This window comes from Berghia stephanieae, chromosome 4 (genome assembly GCF_034508935.2).
Source record: "Berghia stephanieae isolate SIO BIC M18660-M18661 chromosome 4, UCSD_Bste_1.3, whole genome shotgun sequence".
In the NCBI taxonomy this organism is placed as follows: domain Eukaryota; kingdom Metazoa; phylum Mollusca; class Gastropoda; order Nudibranchia; family Aeolidiidae; genus Berghia; species Berghia stephanieae.
In genome coordinates this window covers 76001442-76028958 of record NC_088363.1, presented here as the reverse complement: position 1 = coordinate 76028958, position 27517 = coordinate 76001442, and the positions used below count along the sequence as shown (strand labels likewise).

The following is a 27517-nucleotide window of genomic DNA, read 5'->3' as shown; positions in this document are numbered from 1 at the left end:
TAAGCTCCAGGCACCCTCTGAAGCAGGCAGATCGTGGCGGGTCAACACCTTTCTGGCTGGGGGCTGCCCAGCTTGGGGCGGGCAGTAGCTGACCAGTAGGATTACGATGATCCCTCCCACCGTCGAAGACAACCCGTAGCGTCCAACTCTACGCCAATCGAGCAAGGACTTATCACTCGTAGACTGCTGTCTTCCGTGTTGTTACTCTTCACCGGTGAAGGTGAGACTGGAGTGTCCTCTCCAGGGCGCGGCCTGGGCAAAGTATGTGGAGATCCTGGGCTGCCCAGTAACCAGAACCTCCCTCTCTTCCTCCCTGGTGTGGTCCAAAGGATCGCACAGCGATACGTTTGGCATCAGTTTGGATGCAGGTTTCTGTTAGGTTTACTCCTTAGCCTTTCCTCCTCCCGAAGGTATCCACAAGGCAGTGGAGCCATACATCGATGGCTAGAGAGGGTATGAGTTATAGGGGTAGGTTAAGAAAAGTAAGGACATACAGAAGACACCACACTACAGAATGAGTGTGAGGTGGGTGGGTGAGGAGCAGAGCGTGTACCACTCACCGGTGGGTTCTGACTCCTGCACCTTAAGAGGAAGGGGTCCCACCTACTCCCTAACCCGGTTATACCGCCCGGGACTCGGTCGCGCCCATAACAGGGGAGCTGCAAGGTCTGGGCCGGACGTCCCGCTTGCTGAAAGGAAATTGATGTGCATTTCGAACCCAACACCTCTCATTTCCAGGTGCATTGATTGCCGCGTAATCCTGTCTGACAGAGATTATTGCATATGGCCTCTCATGCATTATTGTGTCCATAACAGCACCTTCCCGTGGTGTTCCCTGTTTCTTACCTGAATATATATATATATATATATATATATATATATATATATATATATATATATATATATATATATATAGTTAATTCAAAATAGTTGTAAACTTTGTTCTTAGTCCACCACAGACTGAGCAATTTTATTGAAACAAAAACCATATGACAGTTCTGTATAGATTTTGACAAGCTAAAGCAGCTTTGATGCAAGCCGACATCTTAATCAGATTGGATTAACTTTCACTCTTTTGTTTTCAACATTTGTAAAATTCGAAAGAAATTAGCTGTGATGAGAGACAATAAGCTGACCAATGCACAGTTGTCAATCCCAAGTCTCAGTCTCTCCTTACAACTTTCATTGTCTACCTGTTGTCTAGGCTGTGCCCAGCCCCCTCACCTATCTAGTGGTCACAGATGAATGCACAAACCCTTACTGCAAAGCCCTGCCTTCTTTTGTTTAATTGAGTGGTGACACACTACTGTAGCAGTAAACCCCTCCCACTCTCGATTTTTCAACCTGTTATAATTTCGTCCATGATTAAATTTAATCATGAGATTTTGTTTGATTTCTTGAATTTGCCACTTTTTGAGCTCGAAAATTTGTTGTTGTTTTTTCAAAGCACCCAAGAAAAAGTAAGACAAAGGGGAATTGATTCAAATAGGGAACAGATGTAGATTTCAAGAGCACACCATCAATGTACTTATGTTTGAGATTAAATTAAATTCTCATCCAAACACCAGCACAGGATTCCACTAAGAGGAACATACTCAAATGTTTACAGAATACATAACTAACAATACATAACAGAGAGATGATTTACAATGAAAAAAATATTATCTCCCAAAACTATAACTGTACATTTGACTGCTTCCCTCCCAATAAAGGACACCAGCCAGGGCTGGGACAAAACTAAGTAATTTCATCTCAAGACAAAGACAGAAAGCAAGATATAAGGGGATAAAAGACACCACCTGCCCACCATGGGAGGTCAAAGGATCCGTCCCAGGAAAATTTGTTGTGATTAACGCATTGTTGCAATTAACCAGTTACTTTTTTTTATAGAATTAATTCTGTTTCTTTTGAAATGTTGCGATTAACTGAAAGTTGCGATTATCGGAGTGGACTGTAGTATTTGAAATTTTAAAAAATAATATCCTATGTTCTAAATCGTTTGGTGAGTTTCATTTTCGCCTCTTTGTTTGTATATAATAATAATAACAAAACAACAACAACAATAATACTAATAATAATAATAATGATGATGACAATAATAATAATAATAAACTCTTAAAAGACATTCATTTTTGTTAGGTAAGACGTGCAAAACAAAATCCCCCACAATTTTAGAGTGTAAATAATAAGTTCCCATTCAGGGGACCCTATTTAATGCTCTTGAGAAAACTGTTTCAATGAATATTACTAAATTAAATGAGACTTACATTGCTCGCAGACGTATTGAAGTTTGGCATTTGGATGGACTGCATCTGTTGCTGCTGCAGATTGAACTGGTTAGCCAACTGTTGTAATTGACGATGAAGCTGATCCAACATGGGATTAGGGGGTTGGTTGGCTTGAAGGGGTGGGTGCTGATTGAGAGGAAGAGGAGGAGGTTGATGATGAGTCCCTTGGTGAAGAGGCATGGTAGGAGGAGGGGGCTGAGTGGTGAAATGTCTAGGGGTCAGCAGGGGTGGTGGTCTCATTAAACCTGGTTGCTGAACTGGGAGTTGAGCTTGTGGCTGTTGAACTGGGATTGGGCCTCTTTGTTGCTGGACTGGGATCTGGCCTCCCTGTTGCTGGACTGGGATCTGACCTCCCTGTTTTTGGACCAGGATCTGGCTTCCTTGTTGCTGGACCGGGATCTGACCTCCATGTTGCTGGTGTGGGATCTGGCCTAGCTGTTGCTGGACCTGAATTTGTCCTCCCTGTTGCTGAACTGGGATCTGAACTTGCTGTTGCTGGACTGGGAACTGTCCTTGCTGTCGCTGGACTAAAGGTAATAAAGGATAAAACAAAAGATCTGAGTTTTGATTATATATATATAATTTCCTTGTTTTCCAAACTTTTGAGGAGATACATCATTGAGAAAATCAAAAACAGAAGTATCACTGGAATTAATTGAAATAAAGTTATGACAATTTTTGTAAAAATATCAAAATAAGTTGGTCAATGATTTGCTCAGCAATGTGAATCATAAAAATCTGTTGTGAAATACAGGATTTAACAAAACATGATTCATGGCATCCATAACAGCATGGACTGATGAAATTAATGTAAACAAGATATGCTTTATTGTATTGCACATGGTGGTACAGTTCACTCCGCTTAATACGCTATACATTCTGGAAAAACTGAATTATTGCTATATAATCACTCCGCTTAATTGCACACCTTCTCTGCTTAATCGCTACACCTTGATTCTATCTAAAAAATACACACAAAAAGTAATGATTCGTTTGATTTGTGACAATGGACATTAATATACCCATCAGCGGTGAACTGATATCTCAGGAGCTACTGGACTCCATTCAGTCACACAAAAACACAATGCCCTGGATAATGATGAGGATTAGTTATCAGAGTGTGACACACCATGGCTGACAAACACTGAAAAACTTGACATGCTGGACAAACTACGCCACTTTATGCAAGAAGAATGCTTGACAGATGATCTACCAGCATTGGCGAGATTGGAGACAAGGGTTTCTAAACAGCTTGCATAGAATGGAAAGCAATCAACCCTTCACATTTACTATTCTTCTAAACAATAATGTCACATTTTGTTGTCAATAAAACATGAAAAAGAAAAGAAAAAAAGAGAAAAAAAACAAAACAACAACCACCACCACCAACACAAACAACAGCAAAAAAAAAAAAGAAAATGCAAAAAAACAAACAAAAACTTATGAGGCCATATCTTGAACATGAAGGTCCCAAGCCCATTGTTTTAGTAAGCTCAGAAAGGAATGTCCTACATAAATGGCAATTGCAAGCTGGTGCTTAGTTTTGTTTTTTAGGTTCTCCACTTAATCGCACTCCGCTTAATCGACATACTAAACCAAACTCCCAAAGGTGTGCGATTAAGTGGAGTCGACTGTATTATGTAGTAAATGACAAATTTAATTGATATCCAGCTTGCCTCATGTTACCGATGATGTGTTTGCCTATACAATGCCATTTTTGTGCAACATTAAAACTCTGAAATTGGCATAAACTGTGTTATGGACTCATAAACGAGCTAGTAAGTCAAGTCCCCCCCTCCCCCTCCTCTCTCTCTACCTCCATTTCTCTCTTCCTAACATCCACATCCACCTCTTTGTAAGCCTATTGTACCGCTACCACTTTAGATTATCAATACACTTCCATCAGCTTAAAGGAGCTTCTGTGTTCTTTAAATATTTATTAGAGTCAAGGGGAAACAGATAGTTCCCTGGAGCACCAAGATTCATTAATGATATATAAAAACAGAAAACAACAATACAAAATGCACATAATTAAAACAGCATACAGTTAATTTATGATCAATGAAAGATAATTTCTGATTCTGTGGATTTCGCTGTATAATTATTCCATTTTCTTTTGAAGATATGCATATCATTTTAAAAACTTGATGTTAAATACTGTCTAACAGATACATTTTTAAGAACATAAATAGGCTCATCATTGTACAAAATCTATATATATCAAATTGAAATAACGATATTTATGGGTGCCAATTTAATAATAAACTGCTATGAAAAGAGGATCTCCACTTGAGTAAGAAAGATAACAACAATGTTGTTGCTTACCGGTATGTCCAATGGGACTGAAGGCAGAATTCTGGGAGAAGAGGGGATGGATGGAGCCAGTCCTTGGGGCACCAGGAACAAATGGAGTCGTCAGATTTGGTTGGTTGGGTTTGAATCTCTGGGTAGGTAAATAAGTGATTATTTATAAAAGAAAATAGATGGTAATGCTTGAGATATGAACGGAATCTATTTTGAAAACAAAATTGGCAACACAAAATAGCAGTCATGTATACGAGTCTTGAACAAAGGTCCTTCTTGTTGTCACATTTGACTACAAAAGACAAGGATAGTTCTACTTTTTGTTCATGATCAAAAAACTGAGAGACTGGCAACAAAGTATATTATAGCAAGAGTAGCTTTTTATAGTGCTGACAATGAAACCCAGTGTAAAGGTTTAGGAGTTTTTCTGTATCTGAAGATCAAATTATTTAAATATCATTACAATTAATCCACTGTGACATTCAATTGACTTTTCCCACATTTTGGCAATACCCTGAAAAGATATTCTTGCCATAATTTTAATGCAAATAAATTTCAAATCAGGAAAAGAAATCAAAATGAAACGGTTTCCATAGTTTTCAAATAACTTATTTTTGCCTTTTGTAGTTATTCTTTGTTTGGGCAGTCAATGCCACCATGGTGACAAGTGCTGTGCCATGTTACAATTACCTTTTTGTTTTTGTCAGAGCCTCTTATTTTTAAAAAATACTAAAAAGTGATTTCCATTAACTTTTATGTAGCACTAATACTTAGTGTGACAGTTTCATTGCTTGAAACTGAGAGTCAAGTATGACAGTCCCATTGCCTGAGACTGAGAATCATGTGAGTCCCATTGCCTGAGACTGAGAGTTGAGTGTGACAGACCAATTCCTGAGAGTTAGTGTGACATTCCAATTGCCTTAGAGTCAAATGTGACAGCCCCATTACCTAAGAGTCAAATGTGACAGCCCCATTACCAAAGAGTCAAGTGTGACAGTCCCACTGCATGAGAGTCAAGTGTAACAGTCCCATTGTCTGAGAGTCAAGTGTAAGTCTCATGGCCAGAGAGACAAGTGCTCTATCATATGTGGAAAAAAATAGGAGCTACCTATTCTTATTTAAAACCCCAATAGGCAATTTTGTACTTTACTATGAAATCTTACAAGACATAGCAGGGCAATGCTAGCAGCACTTTGAGCTGCTTCCATTTTGTCCGGACACACAGAACCTTCATACCGTCCTCTGTTGTGAATTAGGATATTGGCAATGTAGGCCGTCTGCTGGAATACACAATGATAGAATAGTCTTATGGTGCACAATCATGATAAATTTGATTTTTTAAAATATTATGAAAATAATTTGGATATTGAGTAATCACTAAGGTTCTTCGCAGATCAATAGCAAGAAAAAATAAAACATCTTAATAAATAGTAAAATAAATTACAATAAACAATTCAAATCTTTCAAGACAACATTCAAATAGAATGTCATATTACTTGGTGGAGATAATTAAATTATACTACACTTGTCATACCTGTTTTCCTGGAGGATGTCTGAATTCATATGAAGGGGGTTTCAAGCCATTAGCAGCACAGAATGTCTCTAATTCTCTGACTGAGTCTCTACAGTAAAGTAATAAAAAAAATAAAAAAATGGGTAAGGTTTATGGAAGCCAAAATCTAATTCTCTCATTCTCTTTAAAAGTGTGTGTCAGCCATATCATGTAAGAAACTCGAAGAGAGGTAAAATATGCTTTTATGTATAAAATGAAAATCTGTATTAAAAAAAAAAATCTTTCAATTGAACATAACTGAAATCTAGAGTGCATAAAATATCTGAAATTGCCCTGAAGAGGATAAAAAGAAGAAACAGAAACATGAAATTATATTTAAAAAAGAGGAAAAAACAAGTACTTACTTTTTCTCAACTGAAACAGCATCCTTTTTCTCATCTTCTTTAGTTTGTGTCTTTAACTGCCTATTAGCTGGATAAGACACAAAGACAAATAAATAAATAAATAAATAAATAATATATATCCAAATGTCATTTAAATGAATGAAAGAGTTAAAGAGAACAAAAATTATCATTCATCAATTATAAAAACATCCATTAAAAACTCTCACTGCCTTTATATGGATTAAAAAAGGATAATCAAATTGTACTGATTTACATATCTCATGGAAGAGAGAACCAAAAAAGACATGAAAGAAAAAAAAAAAATGTAAGGGGAATATTAACTGTAATGATAACATTTACTGAAGAAAATTGCTCATTTTAATTATTTCCAAATTAGTCACTGACACCCCCATTCTCTCTCGTCCTTCCCCTCTCTCTACTGTAGACATTCACATTAACATACATTAAAAAATAAAAATAAATAAAACTGAACGACAATAAAAACATGATGGCATGTTGTAAAAAAGTTCTATTCTAGGAACTGGACCCAATGCCAAGGTTGAAAAGAGATCAGTTCTAGGAACCAAATCAGTCCTGGACTCAGTCCTTGCACTTCTCATTTTCCAGGAACAGGGAACCAGGCCTTAATCAAGCTTGGAACCGCTCAGCCTAATACCCCCCTTTCCTGGTTTCTGGTTTAAAAAGGCTAGGTAAATCTTATGCGGCCATTGTAAAATTGATCAAAATTGCAAAAATCTAATTGTCTTGCATCAGACAAAAATGTTAACAAACTGGCTAATTTTCCACACACAGACAAATAAACAGATTTAATGTTTCATTCATACAAATAAGAGAGCTACTCTGATTTTCTTCAACAAATTATTTCCAAAATACAAAGACGAAGTTGAATGCTAGCTTTAGTTTTTTTTGGTTTTTTTTTTACCTAATGACAGATGATTTGAACATGCTCCCTTTAAATTATCAATTCATCAACAATATACACTAAATGGTGAAAGTAAAATATTACATGTCAAAAATTAATTGTTCATCAACAATTTTGAGAAAAGGGAAAGCCAAAACATTTCCATCATCAACTTCTATTGGTTACAATTGAAGCTAACATTCAATTTCATTTTTATCATGTTACAATACTTTAACATTTTTTTGTTTACATTTTCAAAACTTCAAGCAGCAACAAAATAAAATGTACTTACCCTGATCAAAGAGTTCTTGTAATGACACTTGCTTTCCATAGGAAGCCGAGGTTGGCTGGAGAGGGGGTAAAGTGGAGAAATTGGATGGTGAGGCTGAGGAGGAGGTGGGTAATCTCGGAGATAAGGATGGTGAAGCTGATTTAGAATTTACCGTCTTGCCGGTGCCTATCTTCAGCATTTGTTTTATGGCATTGTCAGCTTCCTGTCAAAGGGGAAGTAAAAATAGAAACAACATAGTATTGGACAAACACAAAGATAACAAGCGACCTGGAATGGAAAATAGTGGCTTAAAAAAGGCAAACCATGAATTGCTTTCTTGGAAGGTAGATAACTAAAAATATATTCACTCAAGCATTTTAAGATGATTATTTCACTTTATTCTTATTTTCTAGAAGAAGGAAGATTATATATCTGCTTAACAAAATTATTCAACTTCTGTAGTATTTGTTGGTCTCAGGAATGCATAGAAGTTGTAACAAACATACAAAGTGAACAATCTAAAATACTGTGCTATATGCTTGTATAGTCTAAAAAAGATTAACCTTAGCTTTAGCTTCCAATTTTTCCATTTTAGTTTCCTCCACTTTTTCAAGATCTTGAACAGTTAGCATGCCTGGAGTTTCTCTAGATGAAGATGCACTTTTGCTATCTTTACTGTTAGCAATCTTAGCATTAGATTTATGCTGTAATTCTTCACTCTGCAACTGAAAGCAAAAGAGGAAAACAGTTTTTAGTTTTAAAATCCAACTCATAAACTCAATGTGTAAAATATATATATATATGTAATTGCATCACCATAAAATATTTCATCATAATTATAACAGAACAGGATAATTATATTGAAAGTACTTGAAATTTTAAAAAACATTTTTTTTTCTTTCTTTTTTTTTTTTTCGAATTTAAACGATATTTTGAGAGATGAAATCTTTGGGATTCACTAAAAGTTAGACTGATTATCATTAACATTGAAAATAATTTTTACTTTAAATAAATAAGACCACTCAAAACCATGTTATTCGAAATGAACTGAATAGTTCAGTTATTATGATTTAAGGCTCATAAATATTTCAGTGGCGAGTCAAAAAGATTAAAGTCTAAATTCGAAATATCCATATTATGATAATGAGTATGAATGAATTCACATTTCAATACTGCTGATTTAAGGAAAGTATCAAGTTTCATTGAAATTAATAATTGAAAATACAAGCATCACTTTCCAATGTCCAATGTTACATATTTCACCATAGCCATATGGAAATCCTAGTCTATATTGTGACTAAATCTGTTTTCTGCAAGTTCTTAAGGACAGCAAGGTGGTCATTCAATTACAGTAGATGAATTTGCAATGATACCAACATTCATAACTTAAATAATATAATATTAGATAATCATTGACAATTTTTATAGAATGCTATGTTTCCAATAGATTGCACTTTAATTCTCTCAATGTTTAATTATGATTCAAATAATAAAAATGAAAATCCTAGTTTAATGCAAATTCCATTTTATTGCAGGTTGGAGATGTCATTGACTGGCACACTACTAAAAAGATGGATGAGACACTAAACAAATTATTAAAATCTTGAAAATTGTTATAAAGGGTCCAGAACGTAATCTATGTCCTCATGTTTATGAACATAAAATATCAAAATAAATAAAAATAAAAATCAACCTTGAGTGAATTAAACATGGCCATGAATTCTGCATTTTCTGTGGAGGTTGGAGCAGTCTGTGGTGGAGATCTGTTGGATGATTGCAAACAGAGTTTGACCAGGAGCATAAAGGTTGTGGTGGGACGTTATCACGCTGAGTTGGTTACTGATGGTTCTGCATTATTTGAGGGACTGTTTGACTTGGGACACAACTTGCTTGTTAGTTTGAGTGTGTTCATTGCCAGAACCTGGTGTCTCTACATTGTTCAATCCTCTTTCTATAATAAGGACAAAATTAAAAACGGACTAATACATACTGTAAATTTTGGATTATAATAAAATCTCTATGTGATCAAGACATCGAAAATATTATTTTAATTTCTCCTGATCGCAAGAATAAAAATCAAATGAATGCATTATATACACATTGGATGTAAGTAGATAAATTGTTTGATATGGACAATAAGAAATTATTCTTTCTTGTGAGGTGTTGTGGTCTTGTGTTATGGCACTTGCCTTTGGACCAGTAGATCCCGGGTTCGAGTTTCCTCAGGACCCATTCTTATGTTGAGTTACTAAATTTAGTACTTTATTAGCCTAGTAAAAGACTTTTCATATCATAAGTCTGTGCAAAACAAGTGACAAAGCAAAATCTAGACCGGACTAGAACTGGGTGTGGCAGGGACATAGGCTAAATCAGTTTTCATACTTTTCAAACCAAAAAGACTGCCTCTGCTTTTGATTTGGTTTAGTTTAATTTTATTCTGAAGTTTCACCTTACTCGTCTCCGTATAATTTCTAACCTTTTTTTCTCTTGCAGACATACTTCAAGTCTCAGCGAAATTCTCACTCGCAACTCCCAATTGGAAGGTTTTAAAAAAAATTTAGCTTCCACATATAAATATATGGACTTTTGACAATCTGAATCAAAGGTGTAAATCTCCAAACAATATTTGCCAGATTCTTGACGATGACAGTTTCTTAGCCTCTGACAAATTGGTTAAGGCAGGGTTTAGGCAGACTCAGATTTAAGGTCAAAAGTCAAATTTAGTCCGAGTCTTGGATAAGAGTTGAATTTCATAGTAATTTACTATACCCATTGACAAAGTGCTGAGTTAGTCTACATAAAAATGAGTCCTGGGGGGGCACATAGTTGAGTCCTTGGAAAAGGCTTTTTACTCACATCTCTCACCATACACAGGAACAATGAGTATGGCTATGTGGTCTAGTGGTATGACACTCGCTTTCGGATCGGAAGGTCCTGGGTTTGAACCTCGCTCTGCGCATAGTTGAGTCCTTGGAGAAGGCTCTTTACTCACATTCTCTCACCGTACTCAGGTGAAAAATGAGTACTTGGCCGTTAACAGCGTTGTCTCTGTACGAAAAAAATTGTAATATCGCCTAACAGACGTCATGTCCCGTTCTTCATGTTAAATGTTGCTGTTGGCCAGGGACCCTTTGTGAAGGGCTTTGAGCACATTTAGAGGATATTGCGCTCTATAAAAACTTAACTTTTTCAAGCTCAATTTTTACAATGAGTAACCTGACTCTTACAAGCATTGTCTCTGTAAAAAACAGAATTGTATTATTGTCTTATAGGCATAATACCGTCCTACATGCCAAATGTTGCTGTTGACTACAGATCACTTGCAAAGTGGATATTAAGTTATATAAATGCTCAATTTCTTTAACTACATCAATAAATTTAGTCCCATTTTATTAAATAAAAAAATTTAAAAAAACTATTTGTAACCCGTAAGATATTATGCTGTCTATTTGCATGAAGGTTATTGATTTTAAAAAGACTGAAATCTCATCATCAGGACTACCTGCTTATACAAACCTGCCTACTTTTGGCTCCATCTACAAAGTTACATAAGCCCCTTAAATTCAATCGAACTTATTGAAAATCAAATCTTGGCACCAGGGTTTATATATTTAGGTATTTGAAGCTTCATCAAACTTAATTGGGGTAAATTAGTTATTTATTTAACAGAATATAGTGAATATCATTTTTCCCTCATGAACACTATGAATATTCAAAACTTCAAGTAGGCAGGCAACTCTGCCTATATATACCTGCAAATTAATCCACAAGCTGTTGAAGTCGACACTGTCTGTTTTCTGTTGTGAATGAATAAAAATATAATTCATAATCATACTTCCACTTGGATTTCAGCACTTTATCAATGATTATTTGATTTGGACAAAGTTAAATTCCAAAAGGAAAAAGAGCAAGAGGAAGGAAGGGGGTGGGGGTTAGAGAAAAATGTCAATCTGGAAACAATAATAATAATAATGAGAACATTTAAAGAGAACGTTATATTGAAATCTTATGAAAATAAAGCCAAATGCCAAATAGATATCAATAACAGTGGACTGGTTTTGTCTTTTCATCAATTGTCAACAGTAATCAAAAGGCATAGAAAAAGAATTATAAGTAGACTTTGAGAAAGACTAATGATAATAATAACATTAATAAAAAACACAAAAAATAATAACTACGATGATTACTACTACAACTATTACATCCATGAATAATAATAACAACAACAACAACAACAACAACAACAACAACAACAACAACAACAACAACAACAACAACAATAATAATATAATAATAAATAATATAATAATAATAATATAATAATAATAATAATAATAATAATAATAATAATAATATAATAATAATAATAATAATAAATAATAATAATAATAATAATAATAATAAAAATAATAATAATAATAATAATAATAATAATAATGATGATGATGATGATGATGATGATGATGCTAATGATGACGATGATAACAACAATAATAATTGAAATTACAATAATTGATGTTGTCTGTATCTTCACCTTTGTCAACATCATTGTTAACAAATTCATATATTGCGTCTTACAACCTTTAGAACTATGATTAATCTAGAGGCTCTGTACCCACAAAACTTGACTCACCAGATTGGCTTTTGATCCCATGACAGGCTGGGGGGCTGTTACTTTTGGTGTCACGAACTCAGGCTTGACTGTATTTTGATTCTGGCCAATCCCATCCTTGGTAGAGTATATAAATATATTTAAGTGCTTGTTAAGCAATAGAGATATAGAGAAGAAATTTAAATAAAAAGAAAAAACAAAACCAAACAACAACAGCCAATGAAATGATGTGTAAATATAAACAAGTTTCTCTCTCTCTCTTTCCCCCCCCCCCCCCCCCTTATTATGTGTGCGCATACGTGTGCATTGCAGTTATTGTTTATTTATATTTTTAATCTTTGTCCAGTTCATGCATGTAATCAATGTTTTTAAACTTTCGATACTGACAAATTACATCAAAAAGAGGAGAAAAAAAAGCATGCACTAAGAATTACATGTTGTTCATCATTCAAAGCTAATTCTAATTTATTCTCCTGGTGTAATATAGAATAGCTTTGAAACATACATAAACAAGGCAGTTCTCAATATGAATTTTAAAAACAAAACGAAAAATAAAATAACATGTTTTCATACATTTCCAGCAAACACTTGACCAAATAAGGGCTGTCGTTTACTATCCCAACGGACTGACTGCTGTATTCCTCCTGCTCCATACTGTGCACTGTTGTTGTTGCTACCATTAACAACTGCTTTATTGGTTCTGATGATATAAGGAGTGTAAGATAAAAAATTAATAACATGTAAGCATTGTAAAACAAAAACAAATCTTTAAAAAAACTTAAGTTCATGCAGCTGGAGTTAGTTTTACAAAGCATGAAATGGGTTGCAGCACTCACTAAATATAGGTATTCCAGACCAAAATTTAGATAGCTTTAAATAGTAATCCAAGACTTTTTATTTCAAACTATGTGTTGATTGATGTACAGAACAGAAGAAATTATTTAAAAATATTAAAAAATAAAAAGTTATGGCCTTTCGAAATAGCGAGAAAAAGTACACTCTTTCGCATTGCAAAATACTCCATTTTTGAGATCTCATTCTAAGAAAAGTAAATGACTAAGAACCCAAAGGATCACTTTTACATAAAGACTTGTACCCACACACTTTGTCTAATTTTTCCCCGTGCGCTAAGAAACACGGTTAAAGAGCTATTGAGATCTGAAAATGGAAATTTTGTCATTTTTCGCAATCAAGGGAAATAACTGATTTTTCGTCAAATTTACCAATTTTCAAAAATTCATTAAAAAATAACTAAGGATAATAAATAGTGCAAATATACCTCAAAATAAACAGAAAATTGTAAACAATAAACAACATTTAACACTAGACCTTTTCATTTAGAAATACTCTTGAAATGAAATAAAATTTGGATGCCACAATCAAAAACTATAAAAAATCCATGATTTTCAAAAATTCATAGAAAATTTTGAAACAGCCACAGAATAACCATTTTAGTCTTAAAAGAATTGCAAAGTAATAAACTATGCATGGATGTAGCATATTCACAGTCAGACTGCAGCAAATAACCTTGAGAGCAATCTAAAAACTGGCCAAAAACGGTCGACCAAATAAAATTATTGACTCTGGGGAAAAAAAGGAAATGTGATAAGATGAGACAAAACAGATGTTCCAACACAAAATGCACCTTGTATGAGCAATATAAATCCATTAATGGACAATTCTCACCCAAATCCAATCAAATAATACCTTCAAGCACTGAGAAGCCTTTGTAATAGCCTTATCAGCAACTGTCCAAAGTCAAGGACTTGCAGAAGATGTCACTTCGAAGTCACACCTGAAGACATACTTGGACTCCACTTCTGCAATGTCCTCAACAACAGGCCACTTGTAAGTAGAGGCACGAACAGAAGAGTCGATGAGGAACCTCACATAAGCCCGTTGATCACTGATAATGGTGACCAACATAGAACTTTTGGTCATAAAAAACTGCTACCCATTGACCTTGACTTGTGAATCGAAACTCATCATAGTCATCGTCCACATCAGAATCAGACTGATCACATACATTTTCCTCACTATCATCAATTTTCCTTCTCTGTAGAGGCAGTGGTGAGCAATGACACTGTTGAGGCAGTGGTGAGCGATGACACTGTCGAGGCAGTGGTGAGCGAGGACACTGTCGAGGCAGTGGTGAGCGAGGACACTGTCGAGGCAGTGGTGAGCGTTGACACTGGAGTGTCAGAGGCTGACATTGGAGTCAGCACTGACAGTGCAGAGACAGATGTTGATACTGGAGAGACTGTAGACACCAGAGATGTTGATGATCCAGGTGTAAAGTAAGGTTCAAAAGTCGAACTGGCAAAAGATGTCACCTTCCCTGGATCACGACGAATATTTTCCCTTAATTTTGCCATTATTGCCGTTGTTGACTTGACAGCATTTCTAATGGATTTATGATGAACTGGTCCGAGCTTCAGAATACGTAAGAAGGACTCTGGCAAACCCTGCTGTGTCCGAAATAAGAGCACACTGCGAGTGATGCTCAGGGCACTCAGCGAAGGCGACAAGTAATCATAGTCAAGAATTTCATTGAGGAAAATTTTACGCTCTGCTGGGTCGTGGATTGACCAAGCCGTATCCAACTTCCTGGCGATGAGTAGTCCTATCCTCTGGACAAGTAAGACACACACCGGATAGAGGTACATAAACCACTCTGCAATCTGCAGAAAGAAAATAAATGAAAAATGATCACACACTGCAGGTAAGCTGCTGGAGCAGAATTATGAAATATAAGCAAAGCAGTAAACAATCCGACTTAACCAAATGGGGTAAAAACAGCAGCATGATATGAGCACTGAAATATGAACAGGTTGAATGCAGTAAAAAGAAGTCCCTCAGAGACAGAGCCTTACATTCTACGGTATATCTTGGTTTTTGTAGCATTAATTGGGCAGTAACTTGATTGCTACCGTATGGATCTCAATACTTTCTGCTTGATAGAAGAGAATCAATTACTGGTGGTATGAAGAAGGGCTTTAAAATAATGAAATAGTAATGATATGTAATAACTCAACTGCACCTAATACCAGCTTCTGTGCTTGTGAGTACGGTACTTGCAAACCATAGGGTCTCAGATGCAATACATACCTTGGCCTCAGATGATCCCCCCTCACATCGCAGAAAGTGTAGCTGAAGAAGAACTCGATTAGTTAAAGGGGCACTCCAACATACATCAGGTCGCCGACCTTTCCCCTTCATCAAAAACCTTCATTTCATTTCCTCATAGTCATCATCAACTGAAAAAAAAAGTAATCAAGAGTCAATAAGTAGAAAAACAGGTCACAAAAAATGGGATTTCAAACTTTCTACATTGCCAACCATTACTATTACCATCATGGATATTTAAGCTTATTCTTATCTACTATATTCTGCCTAATCTAACAACAAAGCATTATTTAGAACATTTTGAAAAGAAAAAAATATGATACAAGAAGAGTGGTGCTAAAGTTACTTTACCAATGAACACAAAGTACACAATATTTGAACATTCTGAAAAAGAAAATTCCATAGGTATAAGGTAGCCAACTGGTTGTTTGTATGTAGAGAAAGGGGGGGGGGCCTAGGAGAAGGAGAGAAAGAGAATGAGTATGTGTGCGAGGATGAGAGAGAGAGAGATAAGTGTAAGAGGGGACAAAGATTAGACAATGAGAGAAAAAATGAGAAGGAGATAGAGAGAGAAGAGAGAAAGAGAGTTGGGGGGGGGGGGGGGGGGGAGTAGAGGGAGAGAGAGAAAAAATGAAAAAAAGGAGATATAGAGAGAAGAATATAGAGAAAGAGAGTGGGAGGGGAGGGGGGGGGTAGAGGGAGAGAGAAATAAATAGATAGAAAGAGAGAGAGAGAGATCCTATCTACTAATTTGAGCATCTAACATTATCGTTGGAAATGGCCAGTTCACTGTTTGACTCATTTGTCAATAAACAATAAAAAACATGAAAGCCGAAAATTGTTACTTAACTTCTACCTATCTTAAGGATTGATTTGGAGACCCAAAAAAAGTAATTTAATTGAAGCAACACATAATTTCAGGAGTGTGCTTATTCCCCGTCAATTGATAAACAAACGCACTCGGTCGGGTGCCGCCATCTTGGATTTTTATGCCGATGTTGCTAGGTCGTGTTTGAAGAAAGATTTAAACACAATTCTTGACTTTGAAGTCAGCAAATGTCCTACACATGTTGAATTAACTTATATTTTATGATATCATGAAAAAACAAATTAGGATTTCATGGTGTAAAAAATTAACAGAGATCTATTCTGACATGGAGTTTCAAAATGAGGTCATTCTCAATATTCTCATTCTTGTCCAAGTCAGCGGACGATAATAAAACATCATCATTTATATAAAAGATAGAATTAAATGTAAAATTGATTTAATAAAAGCCAAATTAAGTCACTTACCTAGTGATTTTTTTAAAAATCTGTTGAGTTCATATCCATTTTAGGAATTGAATATCACAAAGACACTTCACTTGACTGAGACTCAACTGAGACAACGATGCTAGGCACGCCGGAATCAAAAGTGAAAATGGAATGCTCGCGTTGCGTTGACGTTTGGAACTCCCGCGGGTGGTACAAATCTCGGAAACCATCGAGATTTAGATATTATAAAGAAAAAATGTTTCCAATCCTATTTTTGGCTTTAAAAAATCGAAATTTGTGAATTTTTGCCGATTTTAGGTATTTTTTCTGAAATATTTCGATTTTTTTAGGATTTTAATGTAAATAAATCACGTTGTTATTGGTATCATTAGAAAGAGCTTTTAATTCCCTTTCTAATAATGCTATTTGTAACACGATCCAACAAAAGTACTAGTAGCGTTGGCGGTTAAAAAATGATTACCCATAAAATTTCTGTTATTCGCCGCGATAAAAAAAACGCATTATGTCATGCTCTTTACAAGGGTCTAATAAACTATTTTTGCAAGAAAAATCATCAAATCTGATATGTTTTGGAAGGAGAATAGATAAGCTTTTCAGTGATATAATTTTAATCCCTGTAACTTAAATAGAAATATAGATTGCTTCAAGTGAAATTGGTTGAAAATTAGAGATTTTCAGGCCCGTTACACAGAAATGGACTGGATTGGGATACCTACTAAATACATTTTATACAGAAAGCTAGTCTATCACAGAGTATTTCATGCCAAACAGTAATTCCACTCAAGACACTACCACGACTGAATTCATCAATTCTGACATTAAATAAATTGTTTTCATTCAAACGACTGAGTTACAACCAAGGGCTCATGAGAAGATTTTCAAATAAGTGCTTTTATAACCCAAAAGAAAAGAGCAAGCAGCTTGTTAAAACACCCAAAAGAAACAAAATATACGTCTTTTATCTTTAATAAAATTATAAAAAAAAACATAAATAATTAAATGAATTTTTTAAAAAATAAACCAATCAACCTGCCCCCCCCCCCCCCTCCACCAAAAACAAAATTAAAAAAAAAAACAAAGAATGAACACAAACAACAAAGTCACCCCATAAAAAAATAACCCAAAAAACATACAGCAAACATAACTTAAAATTTTCATATGTAAATTCTCTGAGGTTTCAATCTCACCTTCCTTTATTCCAAACACCAGCTGTTGGCCTTTCAGAGACAGGTCTGTTTTTACGAAATTCTCCATATGTCATATTCAACATGGCTGACCCAGGTACTTTGTATCCTCTGCCCGGAGAACACCTATATAAAGTAAGAAGATATAGAATGAGCTAACCTTAGACTGAGTAGTTTGTTGTTATTTGATTTTAGGACTTACAGCATTTGAATAATAATAAACAATTACAACAACAACAACAATAATAATAATAATAATAATAATAATAATAATAATAATAATAATAATAATAATAATAATAATAATAATAATAATAACAATAACAATAATAATAATAACGGAAAAATCTAGAAAATAGCAAAATATTAATTTGAAAGTGTAAAGATTCTTTCTAGCTGTTCTATCGTAAAATTCATATCTAATGACAGATTTCAATTTCAAAGGACAAATAATGCAAAAACCTTTATTTATAAATTGCCTACTCCTGATCCAACTCTTGCTGTGAAAACAATTTGGGAGTTGAAATATTTTAGCATAGGAGAAAAATCATATCTTGAATACAAAGTGTATGCCCTAAATGGTGTAAGTCTTATAATTCACTCTTTGATTTTTTTGTTTGTTTATTGCTTTAGGTCTCTTCCAACACAATTGAGGTTATATGAGAGACCGCTGAAACAAAAAAACAAGCAATCTAACAAAAATAGTACAAATGTAAATCAAAATCATAACCTAAAGATATCATAAGCTAAATCATAAATAACCAAGAACAAACAGGCAGAAGATTTACAGAAAAAAAAAATATCCCCTGTCAAAAATACAATCACAAACCAAAGAAGCAGGATAGGCTAGTAAAGAGAAGAAGAAACAACATCACTATCGGATCGTACACCCATGTGAACATCATAGGTATACGATTCAAGGGTGATGCTCCCATCCAACCACCCGCAATTCACTCTTTGAGAACAGAATATAAAAAAAAAACAAACAAATAAATAAATTAAAAAAAAAAAAATTAAAAAAATAAAACAACAAAAGAAATATTTTAAAAAACAAAACCCAAAACAGCAGAGAAAAAGAAAAGAAAAGAAATAGGAGGAGGGTAATGACAACTAATGGAAAAGAATTTTGATTCAATTATTTTAGATAAGCACAAACCTGAGAGTGACACCACCAGCAAAAGGCTCATCAAAGACCACATCATAAGTGCTGTGTGGCGTTATTGTGCCACTTTCTTCCATTGGAATTCCAATGATTGTACCTCTTTTTCCAAAAGGAACAGAGAAGCCAGATTTGACAACCACTATCCTATCGTACAAGAGAAAGTCAGTCTGGGGATCTGGCACAATTGAACCCAACTCTGTCAAGGGCTGGGAGAATAAGAAATAATTGATTATCCTTAATACTCATTTTTGATATAATTTAGGAATCAAACGGCTGAGTAAGAAGAAAAAAAGATCCCACTTTCCATGGTTTTGTTTTCCCCATAGATAAAAAGCATTATTTATTTACTCTTTAAAAGGGTTGGTTTTTTTTAATGACAAGCTACTATGTTTACTGCACATCATATAAAATATAAAAACTTTTGTGAAAGAATCACATTGAATCATTTCCCTGACTTGCCACAAAAAATTATATTGTTTGTCATTTTCAGAACATAAAAAAAAAAATTATTAAGATCAAAGTTGGTGATTGTGGCTAAAAGTGACTTGCCCATTTTTCGTTTTGTTTTGTTTGTTTTTATATCAGCTGATTGTACAGACATCATTATACAGTGTTTACTAGAAGACTGAACACAATAACTTCCAATTTGAATCAAAACATAATCACTCATTTTAAAAACATTTTAAAAACAGACTCAAGATTCTTTGCATTGTAAATGAATGGAAATTTCACTGTGTAAATTGTTTCAACCTTTTTCTTAACCGATACGACTGTTTTAATTGACAACACCTTCCAATTCATTCAATTACCTTTGCCAAAACTCATACTTTTCATTGGTGGTTCGAGACTAATATAATCGTCCCGTGACAGTCCTGTCCTAGTGCAGCAGGACTCTTACAGACTCAGGAAGCCGAATACGGAACAAATAGTTGGCAGCTATGGGGTTATGTTCAAGGAAAAATCGAGATGCCAACAGCTGGGCCTTTGAATGTGTGCTTGTACACTCAGCCATCTCACCACTCTCTTTAATAATAAAACTATTATTATTGTTATCAATATGTTGTTGGTCTAAATTGGCTGCAATATTTGATGGTTTAGTTTGACATGCAGAAAGCAAAAAATTGCGTTCTAGAGTACAGTCCCTCTGAGATGATGGTACTCTTAAAAACATGTATGTAAAAGCAGAAAGAATTAATTGCCTTTCAATTCAATGTTGTGATTGTAAAGGGATTGAGCTATTTAACATATTATCAACTAAATTAACCTTATAATGAACGCATTAAATCGTATTTAAAAAAAAAAAAGTTTAAATTGGCAAATGACACCTTCATTGAACAAAATATTACACTGACAGTAAAAAAAAAACACTTACCCTGAATAAAAGTCTGGGTTTTATCTTCATCTTCACTATTATTGGGTTCTTGGAGACATTTGTCTGAAAAGGGGGGAAAATACCAAATAATTAAGGCCAATATCACATGAACATACCCAGCCACTTGTCTAAAAACATAGCAAATGGGTTATTCAAAATGATTCATCAAAATTCAAAAGGCCACAACTGGGTGGGCAATAAAGATACAAACCTGAAATACCCATAAAAAACAAGATGCAAGTTTGGAAACTTTCGATATCATATATTTGAATACAACATTCACATAACCGATATAGTTTCTTAACCAATTGTTTATTTCTAATCAAACTTGGCAAGTATTATTTTAATTTTTTTTTCCTTGTTGCTTGCAAATTCTCAAATATCTCTGATTTCTTACTTTTTCCGGGGGTTTTTCTCACACCCACCCTATATATTGATTGTAATAATAACTTTTACGATGGTAAAGGTGGTAAAGAAGTTTTTGTGTAATGTGAAAAACTAAACTTTTATGTTCAATGATTCCTTTGTTACCACAGCCTAAGCTGTCCATTGTGCTTCTTAAACTTTGAAACTTGATAATTTAGAGACAAAATCAGATATTTCAAAGAGGATGATTTGACTGAGTATTATAACTGGACATTGCAATTTCTGATTAGTTCCCATCTTATCTAAATATCAAAATAATATATTCATAACTATGGAATTTATGAAATGGTCAAAGCAATAAACAGATTGAAAAATATTCAGTAAAGGAAGATTACGGATTGGTTAATTTAATTTTGAGGTTTTGACCAAAATTATGTTGTTGTTGTTGCTTTTAATGGCTTTTCTGGTCTTGTGTTTTACGACTGCACTACAACCTGAAGAACATATGGGGCGGTAACATCCCTCTTCAGATCAAATAATGGGATAAAAGGGAACAACAGCTCCTCAAAGCTATAGCACTTGGAGACATGATAAGAATTGACAAGAGATACCAATAACAAATGAAAGGAAGAAACAGGTAAACAGACAAGTCCATGAATCTGTGCTTGGTGGAAAAATTTTGATGAAATTACTTACAGTCATATTTTCTATCCTGGCTACTTGCTCGTCATCAAGGATTTCACAACCAAATTTCATCTTTGTTGCCTTTGATGACGGCAGATCATCAAGGAATTTCATAACATCAGAAAATTTGTAAGAGCTATAATCATAAGAGAACAGAAAAAAAAAAAAAAAAAAAAGACAAATGTTAATATTGTTATAATAAACAAATAGTGGCATAAAAATATGAATAATAAGTAAAAAATTCAAAAATTAATATCATAACATCTCTGCCTCAGTCACAATCTGTTCAATATCAAAAAGAAGAAGAAGAGGTAATAGAAGAAATATAAAAAATTCAAAATAGAAAAAGAAAGTTACTCAATAATCACTTTAGCCAAAGCTAGTGTCGAAGCAGTAATACTCTAGTTAATCTTAGTATTTTCAGGTGATATTGTTGCTCCTTACCCCTCTTCTGGAAATAAATCATCGTGTGTGAATACATCTGTACCACCTCTTGAGGAACTGACACGTTGCCATAAACTGGGGAATCTGAGAAGTAAACAAAATAAGTAATAAATATTTGGAAAAAAAATATTCATGCAAGTTCTCATCAAGGAAGGCACTATTACTGAAAACCTAAAAAATTACTTTTGTGGCACATAAAAAGTGAATGTTTTTAATTGTATGCATTTAGATAGCAATGACTATGAAAAATGTTTTTTTCTCTTTATGAGGAAAATTTTTGTCTGAAATCAAAGCCCTATTTTCTTTTTTGAATTTTGAAAATCCATTCAGAGAGAGAGAGAGAGAGAGAGAGAGAGAGAGAGAGAGAGAGAGAGAGAGAGAGAGAGAGAGAGAGAGAGAGAGAGAGAGAGAGAGGAGAGAGAGAGGAGAGGAGAGAGAGAGAGAGAGGAGAGGAGAGAGAGAGAGAGAGAGAGAGAGAGGAGAGAGAGAGAGAGAGAGAGGAGAGAGAGGAGAGAGGGGAGAATGAAGTCAGTAGAAATCTTGCTTTCTATTTAGGTAAAGCTTGTTTGTTTTGGAGCTTGTTGTTGGGGGGGGGGGGGGGGGGGGGGGGGGGGAGATCCTGATAGCTCAGTTGGTAGAGCACTCACTTCACAATCAAAGGGACTGAGATCGATCATTTACATCCAAATAAAATGGGAAAAGAATTAAATCACAAATAGTTCAACTTACTCATTGATGTACTGGCTAACCACCTCCACGCACTTCTTGCTGTAAGTCCAGCCATTCGGTTCTTTCCGGGTGTAACCTGGTACCTCCTCCTCCCGCTTGGTAAATTTCAGGTTCAGACCAATGTTTACTTTTCCCCCCTGCTGGTTCGGGTTCTGTGACTGGGTCTTCTTCTCAACAAAGACTGATCCAGTGATACGGGAGATGATATGAGTGCTGACACCGATCATATGAGAGGCTTGATGAGCTGACAAATATCTGTCATTCATGTGCTGATGGGATGGATTTAAATGCTATTGTTAAATGGCAGCATATAAAAAGTATTTTCACAAAAATAAGGGCGATACCCCATTTGAAATAGCGAATGAGGCTGAGATTGAAAAATCACAAATCATGAAGTTAAAGAAATGGCTGAATCAGAAATCAAGCCTCTAACCTTTAATCCAAAAATGATTGATTTCCTTTTGTCTTTAGCTTGCCCAATCTATAAAAAGTAATATTTTACTCCAAGCAACTTGGAAGCGTTAATCTTGGCTCAAACTTTGACTTCAGGAGTCACACTTTCATATTCTTATGGAGGCACATATAAGACTGCTACTAGAATTCATGACTTTGATTATCAATAACACAGTCCTATTCCAGGGTAGATTTTGTTTTACATCACAAACAGTTCAATATAAAGTGAGTAATAGAGTTGGACCTAAAATACGTCCACGAGTTCAAATTTTGCATACAATTTCCTCTGTCCGCGAAGCATTAATTGGTGACTGGGTCTGTTTGATTGGGCATCAAGTACTTTCAAATAGACTGGTGCCCTCCTGTCTAAGGAGTAGCAAGCAATTATTACTGTCTGAATAAGGCTATGGAAACCACGGCAAATTCAGGCTCTAAAAGACAATGGTCTGAAGGATTATACTTTAACAGAGAAAAGTAATCATGACATGTGTTTATTGAAATGGCAAGAGTATGTATGCGCCATTTACAAAAAAATAAAATAATAAATAAATAAAAAATCACAAAACGATGGTATGTTGAATTATTTAGTATGTATGTCAAGTCAAAACATTCTTAATACATTGAATCTATTTCAAAGATAAACTCTTTTGCTTTAAAGAAAGCATGCCATAGAATTATAATTATTTTGGAATATGGACTATGAGGTTGTAATAGGGCACTTCAGAATCTTACTAGGATATAAACTGCATTTCTCTGTCCTTTTAAGCGAGTGACTTTACCAAAAGGAAAATACAGGTAAGGAGATGCATCCAAAAAAGTCATGATCTTAAAAAAAAAGTCTTAAAAATGACACTTTCAAAATCTAATCTTTGATTAACTTCCTGTTAAGAGGAAGAAACATTACCATTAGTCCAAGTTGTTGTAAATCTGGTTCCACTGTAACCTCCAAGGCAATTCTTATTCTTGCAGAGTCTTTGAGAACCTCCAAAACCTTGATTACCACAAAATTGGAAAAAAAACTAACATGTAAGAATTCATATAAGAAAATAACACAAGTCTAGGAAGGAAGAGGAGGCGGATTTTCAACCGAAATTGCAAATATCAATAATAATAATAAAAATAGTACTAATAATAATAATAAAAATAGTAATAATAATAATAATAATAATAACAATAACAACAGCATTAAAATTAAACACCGAGAAGTGAGAATTTCTGCACACTAAAATATTAAAATAAGAGTAGTAATAGTTTGATTCAATGTTTAAGAGAATAATTATTTTTAAAAATAATAACATAAAATAAACAAACTAAAAGTAAAAACACTATAGATAAATATAACAAATTAAAAATTTAAAAAAAACAACAAAAAAACAAACAAACAAACAAGCAAAAAAAAAATTAAAAAAACACCCCCTCCCCAAATACCTCCTGGAATTGTCAGAAATAATGATAACGTGACAGAAGAATATTTATTAGTAATTCCACACACACTGATATGTCTTGTTTTACTGACAAGCTGGCATTTCCAAACCCCAGCATTACAAGAGTAACAATTGGTGGGGATTGCAAACCACACTTTCAGCTAGAAATATGAATATGAATCCAAATGGGAAGACTGGGACACGATCCTTATACAAATTTGGGAAATTTGGTGCAAAATAATGCAATGTGATATGAAAGTATACTATAAAAAGAACAAAAAAGCTTGTTTTCTTTTAAAAAATTCTTTAATTAGGTATTCCAGACCAAAATTTAGATAGCTTTAAATAGTAATCCAAGACTTTTTATTTCAAACTATGTGTTGATTGATGTACAGAACAGAAGAAATTATTAAAAAATATTAAAAAATAAAAAAGTTATGGCCTTTCGAAATAGCGAGAAAAAGTACACTCTTTCGCATTGCAAAATACTCAATTTTTGAGATCTCATTCTAAGAAAAGTAAATGACTAAGAACCCAAAGGATCACTTTTACATAAAGACTTGTACCCACATACTTTGTCTAATTTTTTCCCGTGCGCTAAGGAACACGGTTAAAGAGCTATTGAGATCTGAAAATGGAAATTTTGTCATTTTTCGCAATCAAGGGAAATAACTGATTTTTCGTCAACTTTACCAATTTTCAAAAATTCATTAAAAAATAACTAAGGATAATAAATAGTGCAAATATACCTCATAATAAACAGAAAATTGTAAACTATAAACAACATTTAACACTAGACCTTTTCATTTAGAAATACTCTTGAAATGAAATGAAATTTGGATGCCACAATCAAAAAATATAAAAAATCCATGATTTTCAAAAATTCATAGAAAATTTTGAAACAGCCACAGAATAACCATTTTAGTCTTAAAAGAATTGCAAAGTAATAAACTATGCATGAATGTAGCATATTCACAGTCAGACTGCAGCAGATAACCTTGAGAGCAATCTAAAAACTGGCCAAAAACGGGGAAAAAAGGAAATGTGATAAGATGAGACAAAACAGATGTTCCAACACAAAATGCACCTTGTATGAGCAATATAAATCCATTAATGGACAATTCTCACCCAAATCCAATCAAATAATACCCTTCAAGCGCTGATAAGCCTTTGTAATAGCCTTATCAGCAACTGTCCAAAGTCAAGGACTTGCAGACGATGTCACTTCGAAGTCCCACCTGAAGACATACTTGGACTCCACTTTTGCAATGTCCTCAACAACAGGCCACTTGTACGTAGAGGCATGAACAGAGTCGATGAGGAACCTCACATAAGCCCGTTGATCACTGATAATGGTGACCAACATAGAACTTTTGGTCATAAAAAACTGCTACCCATTGACCTTGACTTGTGAATCGAAACTCATCATAGTCATCGTCCACATCAGAATCAGACTGATCACATACATTTTCCTCACTATCATCAATTTTCCTTCTCTGTAGAGGCAGTGGTGAGCAATGACACTGTCGAGGCAGTGGTGAGCAATGACACTGTCGAGGCAGTGGTGAGCGAAGACACTGTCAAGGCAGTGGTGAGCGACAACATTGTCGAGGCAGTGGTGAGTGTTGACACTGGAGTGTCAGAGGCTGATATCGGAGTCAGCACTGACAGTGCAGAGACAGATGTTGATACTGGAGAGACTGTAGACACCAGAGATGTTGATGATCCAGGTGTAAAGTAAGGTTCAAAAGTCGAACTGGCAAAAGATGTCACCTTCCCTGGATCACGACGAATATTTTCCCTTAATTTTGCCATTATTGCCGTTGTTGACTTGACAGCATTTCTAATGGATTTATGATGAACTGGTCCGAGCTTCAGAATACGTAAGAGCCAATCAAGTAAGAAGGACTCTGGCAAACCCTGCTGTGTCCGAAATAAGAGCACACTGCGAGTGATGCTCAGGGCACTCAGCGAAGGCACAAGTAATCACAGTCAAGAATTTCATTGAGGAAAATTTTACGCTCTGCTGGGTCGTGGATTGACCTAGCCGTATCCAACTTCCTGGCGATGAGTAGTCCTATACTCTGGACAAGTTAGACACACTCCGGATAGAGGTACGTAAACCACTCTGCAATCTGCAGAAAGAAAATAAATGAAAAATGATCACACACTGAAGGTAAGCTGCTGGAGCAGAATTATGAAATATAAGCAAAGCAGTAAACAATCCAACTTAACCAAATGGGGTAAAAACAGCAGCATGATATGAGCACTGAAATATGAACAGGTTGAATTGAATGCAGTAAATAGAAGTCCCTCAGAGACAGAGCCTTACATTCTACGGTATATCTTGGTTTTTGTAGTATTAATTGGGCAGTAACTTGATTGCTACCGTATGGATCTCAATGCTTTCTGCTTGATAGAAGAGAATCAATTACTGGTGGTATGAAGAAGGGCTTTAAAATAATGAAATAGTAATGATATGTAATAACTCAACTGCACCTAATACCAGCTTCTGTGCTTGTGAGTAGGGAACTTGCAAACCATAGGGTCTCAGATGCAATACATACCTTGGCCTCAGATGATCCCCCTCACATCGCAGAAAGTGTAGCTGGAAGAAGAACTCGATTAGTTAAAGGGGCACTCCAACAAGCATCAGGTCGCCGACCTTTCCCCTTCATCAAAAACCTTCATTTCATTTCCTCATAGTCATCATCAACTGAAAAAAAAAAGTAATCAAGAGTCAATAAGTAGAAAAACAGGTCACAAAAAATGGGATTTCAAACTTTCTACATTGCCAACCATTACTATTACCATCATGGATATTTAAGCTTATTCTTATCTACTACATTATGCCTAATCTAACAACAAAGCATTATTTAGAACATTTTGAAAAGAAAAAAAAATATGATACAAGAAGAGTGGTGCTAAAGTTACTTTACCAATGAACACAAAGTACACAATATTTGAACATTCTGAAAAAGAAAATTCCATAGGTAAGGTAGCCA

The 27517-nt window shown here is 34.7% G+C and overlaps 1 protein-coding gene across 1 annotated transcript in view; it reads right to left on the bottom strand.

The window, feature by feature from the left end:
* The window catches only part of LOC144971846 (5'-3' exoribonuclease 1-like), a 72767-nt gene that overhangs the window by 7437 nt on the left and 37813 nt on the right, over nt 1-27517 (bottom strand). The window contains exons 26-44 of the mRNA XM_078912922.1: nt 23993-24079; nt 22636-22904; nt 21907-21990; nt 21475-21598; nt 20413-20475; nt 19035-19246; nt 17882-18004; nt 12867-12993; nt 12315-12410; nt 11434-11478; nt 10131-10210; nt 9375-9444; nt 8245-8406; nt 7703-7904; nt 6510-6576; nt 6127-6214; nt 5756-5872; nt 4614-4731; nt 2268-2815 (exon numbers count right to left, since the gene is read on the bottom strand). Of these exons, the coding sequence (XP_078769048.1) occupies nt 2268-2815; nt 4614-4731; nt 5756-5872; nt 6127-6214; nt 6510-6576; nt 7703-7904; nt 8245-8406; nt 9375-9444; nt 10131-10210; nt 11434-11478; nt 12315-12410; nt 12867-12993; nt 17882-18004; nt 19035-19246; nt 20413-20475; nt 21475-21598; nt 21907-21990; nt 22636-22904; nt 23993-24079 (2682 nt within the window). The remainder of the gene's footprint in view (nt 1-2267; nt 2816-4613; nt 4732-5755; nt 5873-6126; nt 6215-6509; nt 6577-7702; nt 7905-8244; nt 8407-9374; nt 9445-10130; nt 10211-11433; nt 11479-12314; nt 12411-12866; nt 12994-17881; nt 18005-19034; nt 19247-20412; nt 20476-21474; nt 21599-21906; nt 21991-22635; nt 22905-23992; nt 24080-27517) is intronic.